General features: G+C 39.8%; 1 protein-coding gene across 1 annotated transcript in view; it reads left to right on the forward strand.

Moving 5' to 3' along the window:
- Positions 1-12,100, forward strand: part of csmd3b (CUB and Sushi multiple domains 3b) — a 322,370-nt gene that overhangs the window by 252,079 nt on the left and 58,191 nt on the right. Inside the window, exons 22-33 of the mRNA XM_070847130.1 lie at positions 2,234-2,334; positions 2,521-2,589; positions 2,743-2,899; positions 4,791-4,982; positions 7,283-7,409; positions 7,995-8,197; positions 8,573-8,764; positions 9,190-9,328; positions 9,903-10,090; positions 11,167-11,285; positions 11,481-11,556; positions 11,712-11,828. Of these exons, the coding sequence (XP_070703231.1) occupies positions 2,234-2,334; positions 2,521-2,589; positions 2,743-2,899; positions 4,791-4,982; positions 7,283-7,409; positions 7,995-8,197; positions 8,573-8,764; positions 9,190-9,328; positions 9,903-10,090; positions 11,167-11,285; positions 11,481-11,556; positions 11,712-11,828 (1,680 nt within the window). The remainder of the gene's footprint in view (positions 1-2,233; positions 2,335-2,520; positions 2,590-2,742; positions 2,900-4,790; positions 4,983-7,282; positions 7,410-7,994; positions 8,198-8,572; positions 8,765-9,189; positions 9,329-9,902; positions 10,091-11,166; positions 11,286-11,480; positions 11,557-11,711; positions 11,829-12,100) is intronic.

Below are 12,100 nucleotides of genomic sequence, written 5' to 3' on the forward strand. Positions count from 1 at the left end.
GATGTGTAGTAGGTTCATGCGTCATATCGAATTCTAATTCACAATGATGTAACTCAGGCAGTCTGTCGTCTGCAGTGGAGTGTTACAAGCAGCAAACAAAAACATGCATGTAGACACAACATGAAGTTAAATTTAAATGCAGTGCAAATGCATACAAATTGGAGCGCTTGAGAACCAAGTGCTCAAGGAATACATTCTACTGATGACAAATCCATTAGGCTGGAAGTGGTTTTACCTTGGGTGGAAAATTTGTGTTTTATCACATATTATCATAATTAAATAATGTACAGAGGCACAGACTGCCAAACACATACAGTCTACACATGAATATGTAGATCCTCTTACAGTTCGCCGACTCTCTCTGCGTTTGTGTTGGGTTTCTTTGAGTATATTAGCAGTATTCCGCTCATTATCCTTGACCGAGACACCAGTTTCACAATTGTTCCCTGGGCACCACGGGAGAGCTTACCTACTGTCTACACTCAGTAGTTAGAATAAGTCTAACACAGAACAGGAATATACCCATGAGGATCAATACCAGGTGCTCATAACTTCAGGGTCCTTGTAAGCTAGAAATGTGTAAAATGAGATTTGATTTGGGTGCAGATGTAGAATCAATAGAGGGCAATAATAAAAAGCAAAAGACAACACAGAATATGCCTGCACTCCTTTACAAGATTGTTTTCAGCAGCGCCATTAGAATCGTGGGACTATGTGGGTGCAGGCAGACAGACATAACCACCCAGCTCTAGTCAAAGAGCAGATACAGAATATAACTTTTTAATTTTAAACACGACCGATTTTACACACACAGATCTCATTTTCAGTTTTGCATGATGTTTGTAGGATCGGTGTTAACGTCTTTGGCTCTTTGTCAACAATGTGCAAAGGCTGATAATGCAAAGAGGTGGGAGAGGTGGTGCGTGCCGGTGTTCTATGGTGTAGTGCGGTTTGCTTAATTTAGTTCCTGTGTGCTGTGTTGCATTGCTGCGATATGTTGTCCTCACCACACAGAAGGAGTGAAGAGGAGAGAGAGGGATGATTGAAACACCTACCATGTGCTGTTTCGTAATATCTTTTTGTAAAACCTCTGCTTGTTTGGTTGCTGTTGTTTGTTGCCCCTATTGTGTACCACACTATTGTGTACACTAATCATGTAAAGACACATTCTTCTGGTGAATTTTATGAACTAAGAGATGTACTTTGCAGGTTTAACGTATGGTTTTGAAGGGCTGTGTTTGTGGTTTAACACAAGGCTTTCTTTACTTCCCTAGCAGGTCAAATATATTGTTTTCATAAAGCCCTGTCAAGAGGGGAGTTGGAGCAGTACCAGAGTCTTTGCTTTATCAGAAAATCAAATGTGCCTTTGCCTTTTTGTCTGCTCTTCTATTATTTGTGGAGATTATCTTCTATTTAGCACTTTTGCTTAGGGAAAGACAGAGGCAGGAGGGAAAAGAGTAAAGTGGAGCAGGAAAAACAAGTACAGTGGAGAAGAGAAGAGGAAACTTGGGAGAAGTGTAAGAGGAAGGTTGATTGAAGTAGATGAGGGTAAAGGAGGCACTATTCATAGAGAGGGAGACAGAGAGAAAGAGCAAGAGTGAGGGAGTTGAAGACGAAAGAGGGAGTGGGTGGAGAGGTAATTTTCTAAATGGAAACTGTAGAAGCGTGATTTATTGACGATATGACAGCTGTAATATGACTATTACACCAGTAGAGACACAGAGAGGGGGAGAGTGGGAGGGAAAAAGAGAGGAAAGGGACACAGATACTGTAGATAGAGGGCACATGTGAGAAGTGCAGACAGCGGGTATCCTTAGGTAAATTAGTTTCTGAATTTTACTACCTGCCCATTCTCCTCAACAGATGTAGATGGTGGACTATATAGCCGTTTAAAGGGGTTATTAAATTACACTCAGACACACAAGCGCATATTAGAAGTATTAATTCACTTATTGGGAAAAGAAGGACTTGTCATCTACTATAGGACTGTGTTTTCTGTAACTGCTCATACTGTGGACTAAAACTTCTCTACTGTAAGACCAAACAGATGCTGCAAAAAGCAAGAGTTTTGTGAAATGAATGCTTTAAATGTGGGCCATTATCTGTTTGCATATTTGTATAATAAATGTTTATATTTTTCCACATGCTCCTACCACATCATTATAAAACCCTTAAGAATCAAACCACCCACGTATGTATTATTCACTGCTCTTCTTTCTGTATTTGTCACCAGCGGAGTGTGGTTCTTCAGTTATTAACAATGAAGGGATCCTTCTCTCTCCAAACTATCCGATGAACTATGACAACAACCATGAGTGCATCTACAGCATCCAGGTAACAAGCATGTACATCCTATTTAAGGGTAAAAGAGATTCTACATTTTTTATGCTGGAATAATAATTTCAACTAAATCATAGTTGAAAAATTAGTTGGAGTTAGCAATTATCTTCAAACGTTTGTTTGTACATGTGTGGACTTTGTTGGTCAGTAAATGTGATATGGGTTTCATATATACTCTAGGTGCAGGCTGGGAAAGGCATCAACATCTCTGCTAGAACCTTTCATCTTGCCCAAGGGGATATACTCAAGGTATAAACACATGCACGCACATTTAGCGATTCCTCTGCCAGTCCTCCTGCCTGACATCTCGATATCTAAAACTCATCAGCAATGATAAAAAAAATAAACTTGGTTGTTATGTCGTATTTGTGTCTCGAGTGCTTTGTGCTTTTGTTATGACAGATTTACGACGGTAAAGACAACACAGCCCATGTTCTTGGAGCATTCACCGGATCGTCTATGTTGGGCCTGACGCTGATCTCCACTTCAAACCATCTCTGGCTGGAATTTTACAGTGATGCAGAAAGTACAGGGGAAGGATTCAAACTGGTCTACTCAAGTAAGTGCACACATCTAAGCAGTATAAACCTATACACACACACACACGCACACACACACACACACACACACACACAGACAACCCCACCCAGTCAAAACCTCAGTGTGTGTGGTTGAGTTCTGTTCCAACCAAGAATGTACTGTTTGGTATAAAAGAAACAACTTTACTCTGATATCTAACTCTAGCATTGGAACCTCTGTCTTCTGGGGTAGATTTCAGTACAAGAGGTTTCAAGTAGACAAGATTAGCATACCAAGTATACAAGCAAGCTTTGACGCATGCACGATAGTAACATAAAATCCAACACAAACACAAGCTGGGATTGGTTCGTTGGACTGTTCAGGTAGCTTGTAAATTGTGCCTTCTGTTGCACAATTACAGCATCACTGGTGGAAGAGGCATTGGCAAGTTGTTTGTGTTTATTCTGTGAGTACAGCACAGGGCATCTTGACTTAACCTATGATGTTTAAACATCATGTTTTCACACTGTGCTATATTGCATTAATCTTTCTTTGCATATCTTTCTTTTCTTAACAATTCTTAACAACTAGGAGCTGCTACAACTGTACTGTACATGATATTTAGTGATGTGCTGTTAAATTAGGTGAAACAAGAGTGGACACACAGCACAGGAGGATAAAGCTCACTAGTATGGGAGTCACATCAATTCAGTAATTAAATACCACATGACAGCAGTACTAATCCCTGACAAATGTAACATACTTGCTGAATCAATTCAACCTCAAATGGCTCTCATTTGTGAAACCATCACATAACTGATTGTAAATTCCACCAGCGAAATTATCACAATAAAGCTGTCACGTTTGATTAGCAAAACTGCTCTGATTTCAGCGTAGGATGGGTTGTTAAGGTGCGTTCTGATGTTAACTAAAGCACACCCACATTTGGCTGTGCCCGCTTTCCTCAACATTGGAATTATTAAATCTAATTGTCTAAATGGAGTCATGCATGATAATTTGCACAGTGCTTTAAAGTTGAATTGTCTCTGTTGTGAGTAAAGCAGAGCATTATTTACTTACACCTCTGCACCTCAGCTTACTCATACTAATGCAAAAAGAAGTAGGTTTGTTATACAAACAAAAGACATTGGCTTATAAAACATTGCTGTAGGATTTTTTTTTTGTTTTTTGTGATGAAAAACTACTGTATGAGTCACAATGTTTGTACTTTGATATAAGGCTGGAATTTAGTACAACTCAGAGGTGTGATTCAATGAATAATGCATGATGGTTTATTTTCTTATATATCAGACATACAGAGCAATTTCAGATGGGCAACCATTCACACTAGACGTCAGGATGATGGCAGATGTGTTCAGATTGCCAAATTGTGGAAGTACAGCTTTGCAAATGGCCATTTTTAAGGATTTAGACATGCACCTACTGCAGTCTTCCAGGAGATAACTCAAATCCTGGCGCACCTCATCTTCCAGGTAATGCCGTAGATCAAATCCTGGTTTAGGTCTTATAAGGATAAGCTATTTATATACCTCTTCATATCCCGCTTTCCAAAATTGTGCACACGAATAAACAGAATATTCTGAATATTACCATGGAAACTGAGCTTAGACAGACTATGATAAATAACATTAAATTGGATAAGGTGTATACATGCTTCAGTATTGCTCCTAATATTGGTATGTCTCGTGTATCCTTCCTGTTTTTTTATTAAATCAGGATGAGAGCTTTACAGGATGTGTGATCTCAGCAAGCTTATAAACAGAATGCTGGAGTGTGCCAGATATTAAGGGAACGTTGCTCTGCATCTAAACACTAATTCTGTTTTCTCTTCTGGTTATTATATGTCCCTTAGAGTGTAGACTTAGAAAGTACACACTCTTAAAATCAGTCTCTGTCCTTTCTCTCTCTAGGTTTTGAGCTGTCTCATTGCGAGGACCCAGGGGTGCCTCAGTTCGGCTTCAAGGTCAACGACCAAGGCCATTTCTCTGGGAGTAGTATCACATACAGATGTGAGCCTGGATACACTCTGCATGGGGCTTCCACACTGAAGTGTATGACAGGCGAGAGGAGAGCCTGGGATAATCCTCTGCCTTCTTGTATAGGTATGCCTCTCGCTATACGAAGCCATTTACGCTTTGAAAAGAAGTTAATTGAAAAGACACACACGGTTGTATACAGAAACACAAAGGCACATACACACAGAATTATAGGCTGAACCTTGAATAACGCTCCTTAATAAGCTTGAGAGGAAAAGGTGATTAGGGGTCATTGTTGGCTTTCACTGCTATTGCTGCATTTTGTGCCGTGTGATGCATGGTCAATTCTACAGACGTTAATTAATGTTACCCAAGTTACCCAAGACCTGCCAAAGCTATTTGTATCATTTTTAAACAGAGCTGTTTCACATTTGCTCAAGGCAATAATCAGGAGGAGGATATATTCAATGAATAAATATCAACATAATTAGACCCTTTGTCAGTTTTGAGTGTTTTTTTTTCCTCCAAAATTGATTATGGCATCAAGCTGTTCTCGGGCTGGAATATCTAATTCACCCAGAACTCAGCTGGAGCACACACACCTTTTGAGTTTTAAGAGGCATTACTGTACTAAGTCTTGCTCTTACAACCCCGAACAGAGTCACTTGCTGCTTTATGCAAAGTCTCTGCTCACAAGACATTCATTCAATAATCTGAAAAGAAAGCAGGTGGAGGCCAATTTCCTGTGGAATCGCCTTCTTGATTTTCTCATGAGATCACACACTGCGGGAGTTTTAAAGTCTCAATGAGGAGCCTATTTATTCAGGACAGTTTACCACCTGGACTCCCTCTGCCCAACTAATCCATTTCCTTTCCTGCAGTGGATGATTTGCCCTCTGTTCTTGGAGACGGTGCTCTTGATCCCCATATGCTCTACTTTGTACACACACGTGCAAATGCACACAGATCCAACCTCTTTTTATTATATTTGTTTTTCTGCTTGTTCTTAGCCCTTATTTATGTCATCTGTATGCTATGAAAGGTAAAGTGACAAACTTGTTTGTGTTTCATAAATGCGTTTGAATCGATTTTGCTACAGACCACTGTGTCAAATCACAGGCCATTTTAGGGAAACAATAAAACCTACTGGGAAGCAACTCTTCTTTAAGTATTGACATAATTCTAAATATTCAGTTAGAACATCATTGCCCTTTTAATTCATTTTCTGTGCCTTCAAACTGATGGGAAAATACAAACCACAGCTCTGAATATTGATGTCAACAAGTCAATAATGGTCTTTTTCTCTCTATGCATTATCAGGGCTCCAGGTCCCACACACATAAGCACACACTCACACATCCATCAGTCTGTAATGCCTGAAATGCATTGGCTTGAATAGTATTTGAAGCTCATTTGGAGCCGTTCTCAGTTCTTCCCAGTAGGTTTTTGGTTGAATGATTACATTCTCTAATTAAACCCAAACAAATGCTAAGCCTATACAGAATGACACACAAAATGGCTGCTGCAGCTGTGCTCCAGATGGGAGCTATAAGCATAACAGCAAGCCCAATGTCTTAAGGACCTTCTTTCATCACTGCCTCTGAACTTTCTGATTTTGGATTCAGCTTAATAAGTCTATCTCCTTCTCTCTATCAATAATGAAAGACTCATAAAACCGCTGGCTGATATTCTCTGACTTTATATTTTAGCAGTGACACACTGTGACCTCAGCTAACCTCCAGTCTTAACATTATATTGCTTCTTATTATTACTCGTAGAGTTACCTTCTTTACCCCCCTTGGTTTTCTCTTTTTTCTGTATTTTTTGCCTCTTCTCCTCTCCTTTTTTCTCCGTTCAAACTCTTAATATTGCTCCTATTACTCGTGATAATATATTCCAGTGATGAAGGGAGGGGAGCCTGAGGGAGGAGGAACATGGGGAGGGAGGGGAAGCAGAGAGGGGATGAAGATTGTGAAAATATATAACTGAGAGAGACAAAGAGAGAGGGGGAAATTATTTTCAGTTATATAATGTGTGGTGGCTTCTTTAGGGATGAATGCAGGATCAGCACTTTGTCTCGCCTTCTTCACTTCACTCTCTGTACGTTAGCTTCTTCCTTAATCCATTTGTCTCCGTGGTGATCGTTTAATCACTGCTCAGTGGCTACTGAGGTGCACCTAGTGGATCTGATTGCTTTGATAAACAATTGCCACGGACAGATAACTGGTTGACTTGTTGTACATCTCACACACACTTAAATACACACATACACACTCACCAATTGCCCCTTTGTTTGGCTGAATAGCTGGTATTTGGAATGTTGTCACAATTGTGCTAATCAGACAAATAGAGATGTAGTACAGGGACATTGTGCGGGTATGCATGTCGATCTAACAGACTTTAATGTCTCCTGCTTGTGTGTGTAGCGGAGTGTGGTGGCCGTTTTAAAGGGGAGTCTTCAGGGAGGATTCTGTCCCCTGGATACCCTTTTCCTTATGACAATAATCTACGCTGCACTTGGACCATCGAGGTGGACTCAGGAAATATTGTGAGGTAATGTGGGCCACCCAAAAGTTTAAATAACAGTGTCACTCATGTCAGTGCCTACTTCAGCATTTTTCAGTGAAAAATCATTTCCCCTGAGTTAGTGTTAATAGTTAATCTGGATGTGTGATTATGTATGATGAGTGTGATTATGATGATACAAAATGCTGAGTGTGCATACTTAAGGTCTAATCTGACATTGGAGCTTAGTTCTGCTCATTGAACTACTATACTGAACATTTTTTCACGCAATAAGCATATTATAAGCAGAGATCTCATATGAGCACTCCAGTAGTTACATTATTACTGATTTAAGGGATTGGCTGAGGTTTCATAAGTTTGTCTGTAACAGTAAAAAGTGGTTAGACTATAATAAAGGACATAATTAAGATGTGAAGGATCTCACCTGGATTTCTATAGTTTATATTTACATTACCTTATATTAAAACACCAACCACAAAAAAACTTGCCAACCTCCAAAAAGCACAATAAAGAAGATTCTTTCTTTATTTGTTGGTCCTAGACAAAGAGCACTGTTGTGAAGTTACACTGTTGAATACATTGTGTAATATATTTTTTTCATGTAAATTGCAGTCTTCAGTTCTTGTCCTTTGACACGGAAGCCAGCCACGACATGCTGAAGGTTTGGGATGGACCCCCTGAGAATGAAATGTCTTTGGCAGAGATCAGTGGGTCTTTGCTACCTGAGGGAATCCACTCCACTCTGAACACTGTCACTGTTCAGTTTGAGACTGATTTTTACATCAGCAAGTCAGGATTTGCTATTCAGTTCTCTAGTAAGTGATACCTAGAACTAATGCACTAAACATTATTAAAATGAGAACAGTTGTGATATGAGTTTACCAAAGAGGGACTAACACTGTTTCTCTCTGTGACTCTGAATATGTTTTATTCTAATGAATTGTCATTTCACCAAAAATCTGAATATCAAAATGTCACGTAGTTAAGAATCCAAATCTGCACAATTTTTCTCCTTGAAAACCTCACTTGAATTAGTGCTAATTTTGTGCACTGAGTCAAAGCATTAGCTTAATAGTTATCCAGTGTGACACAGATTTTTCTAAAAGCTTGCTAATTTCTCCTCTCTTTCTCCTCCACTCTCTCTTATTTCTCCCTGTCCCCTCTCTCCTCCCATGTCTCTCTCTGTCCAGGCTCAGTGGCCACAGCCTGCAGGGACCCAGGTGTACCCATGAATGGCAGTCGTAGTGGAGATGGCCGTGAGCCGGGGGATTCAGTGTCCTTTCAGTGTGACCCAGGATACGAGCTCCAGGGGGACGACAAAATCACCTGTATACAAGTGGATAACAGATACTACTGGCAGCCCAGCCCGCCTGTCTGCATAGGTGAAAAGTCCAGCTTACACATATTCATAGGGACATACAATAGATGCACTGCATACACAACTGCAGTTGTTTAGGGCTCAGTACCTGGCTCAAGGACACATCTGTGAGTGACTTATAGCAGGGTTGTGTAAAAAAGATAATATTTTCTCATCTGAACTTGCTGCTTAATATAGTACTTATAGTATGATCGTCTATATCATTGTCTTTACATCATTATCTCACCCACCTCTCTCTTACAGCACTGCTGCTTTTGAATAAGAATCTTGTATGTAACTAGATGCATTAAACCTAATGAAAATGGTGTTGAGTGAATTAAAATATCTTTTTCATTCTGCATTGTTGAGCCTGAGTGGATAGTTTAATTTTATGCTATTTTAAGACTTTATTAGAATTAATGAATCCTTTTGCTTGTGTACCCATTATAGCTCCTTGTGGAGGAAACCTAACTGGCTCCAGTGGATTTATACTGTCTCCTAACTACCCGCATCCCTATCCTCACTCCAAGGACTGCGATTGGCTGATTGCTGTCAACTCTGACTACGTCCTGTCACTGGCCTTCATCAGGTAACATGATTTACTGACTTTATTACTGTAAAAATTGTATTTATCTAAGTCGTAAATCTGTAATTAATAAGAATGACAGGAGTCTTCGCTGCAGTCTTTCTAAATCAAACTCCTGTTACAAACAAATGTGGAATTAAAATGGACTAGGCCACATAGACATTTAAGCTTTTTTGTGCAAGAGGAGAAGTTAGGAGATCACTATATTAAGTAGGATTGTTCCTCTAGCGACAGTAGGTGTTTGTCTGGTACATCTTAGACTAGTAATTTTTGACTCAGTATCAGATTATAAAAAGCGTATAACTGCCAGGCTTCTTTTTGTTTATTTCTCAACACACAGTATGCTTTGATCAAAAATTTTGGCTTTAAAACCATGTGGGAACATGACACTAAAACTGAAAATGTTAAGTTCTACCATTCAGTGTTGTAAAATGCTCAAACAATCTGCACCAGTCTCAGGAACCTTAATCCTAAAATGTCTGTGCCCCTTTTCTCCCCATCTGCTTCCTCTACCCCTTGTCCCCATCTCTGTGGGTTGTTTTTGTTTTGTTTTGTGGTTTTTTGAATCCATCTCTAGTTTCAATATCGAGCCAAACTACGACTTCCTGTATATCTACGATGGTCCAGATAGCAACAGTCCTCTGATTGGTAGCTTCCAGGACAGCAAACTACCAGAGCGGATAGAGAGCAGTTCGAATACCATGCATTTAGCATTCCGCAGTGACGGCTCTGTGTCTTACACTGGCTTTCACCTGGAATACAAAGGTAAAATATCCTGCCAATAGTGCCACCATCCTTGTACACTATGTAGTGTTAAGCACTGGAGTAGCGTATAAATTACTCAAAGTACAGTAAGATGATAAGAGGAAATCACCACAAACCAAAGATTTTTAATTCTCAGGGAGATTCAAATTTGAAAATGTTTTCAGCAGGGAGACCTATTAACAGCACAGAGAAACATCTCTCTGGTATAAGTAAACACATTATATAATCAAAATAGCCTAAGCAAAAGCAGCATTTATTCTACATTCAGTAACTAATGGTTTATATCTTGAAGTAGACGCCATCTGGAAACACCCAACACATACATGTCTTTTTCTGATGAAAAGAGATAGAAAGCAGAAAGTAGGTCCACAGTGTTTTTATAGCCACTTTGTTACTGTCAATCGTTGAAAACTAATTTTGATATGCTCTGGTTGGTGTTGTCTTATTTGTTTTTCATATTGAAGGTAACTTTGGAAGCTGCTCTTTTCAGTTTTCGCACTTAACATGACAAAATGTCAGGATGTCTCCAGGATGTCTTTAGAAATATTTAATTTTCAGATTGAACAAAGACAACAGCTGCATTGCCCCCACACACTCAGTACAAATACGTTTGCAATTAAGTCTCCTGCACTGATGACAGTGTGCATCATGCTGATTTTTAGATGAAAAAAAAATGATTGCTCGCACCATAAAGTCCCTGTTGAATTAGTGTCAGTTGAAATGGTCCGTCACATGCGCAAAAGAGTCAACATTGGCTTCATGTGGACTCAGGAATTAAGTCTTAAGTTGATGCAGGGGGTCGCTAATCTTTTAGGAGGGGGGCCAAAGCTATAATTTACAAGGTTCATGTAGCATTCAAAAGCTGGGGGATGAAATTATGGTTCTTGCTCCATCTTTGGCGAAGCCAGCTAAGTCAAACAGACTGTTAAAAAGGCCAACGAAATGCCTGCCTCATTTGATTATGGCTGGGGACTTAGTTATTATTAATTTGACTTATTATTTATGTGTGCCTGTCGCTTTTTCTTTGCCTCATCCTCTCTCTCACTTACTCACTTGTTCTCTTTCTCTCTGTCCAGCCAAGCTGAGAGAATCATGTTTCGACCCAGGTGTAGTTCTGAATGGGACCAGGCTGGGATCCGATTATAAGCTTGGCTCTACTGTCACCTTCTATTGTGAGGCTGGATACGTTTTGCAGGTACAAAAAAACACCAGGATGGATGGATGGTTTATTTATTGATGGTCAATTTGTTGGTTGTTTGGTTGGTTGTCTGGTCAGTCAGACACTGTATGTGGCTTGCTGGTTTTGCTTGTTGGAGGGGTGGTTCGTTGGTTGGATGGAGGGGTTGGTGGGTTGTTTTTCTCACAGTATAATTGTGTTCTTTTTCTTTAGGGCTATTCTACCCTAACCTGCAGTATGGGAGATGATGGCAGACCTGGATGGAACAGGGCATTGCCTAGTTGTCAAGGTAACACACACACAAAACACAGACTGGAATAATACATCCCCTCACACCAATTAATCTTATTTTAGTTCAGCAATGTGTTATTTTCAGTGCATGTGTGTGAGTATGTGCCTCTCTGTCCACCTCTATGTGTGCACATGTGTATCTTCTGCCTCTAGCTCCCTGCGGTAGTCGCTCTACAGGATCAGAGGGGACTGTTTTATCTCCAAACTTCCCCAGAAACTATACCTCTGGACAGACCTGTGTCTACTCTATATCTGTACCTAGAGAGTTTGGTAAGTTCATGCACTCACACACATAGAATAGTGCACACATGCCATTACGTTCAACAGAATCTTGTATGAGTGAATACCATCTAAGAATATTTCACAGCATTACATAGACTACCTGTATGAATCTCTTTATTGTGCTAGAGCGAGAGCTGCAACACAAAAGTAGTCTTTATTCAAATGCAAGTGAAGAGACAAGAGTGAAACCTGTGATTACAGTTTTCTTTGACATGTATTCTATTGTTCTTTTACAGAGTGACATTTAAATTTGTTTGATT

This window comes from Pempheris klunzingeri, chromosome 16 (genome assembly GCF_042242105.1).
Source record: "Pempheris klunzingeri isolate RE-2024b chromosome 16, fPemKlu1.hap1, whole genome shotgun sequence".
NCBI lineage: Eukaryota > Metazoa > Chordata > Actinopteri > Acropomatiformes > Pempheridae > Pempheris > Pempheris klunzingeri.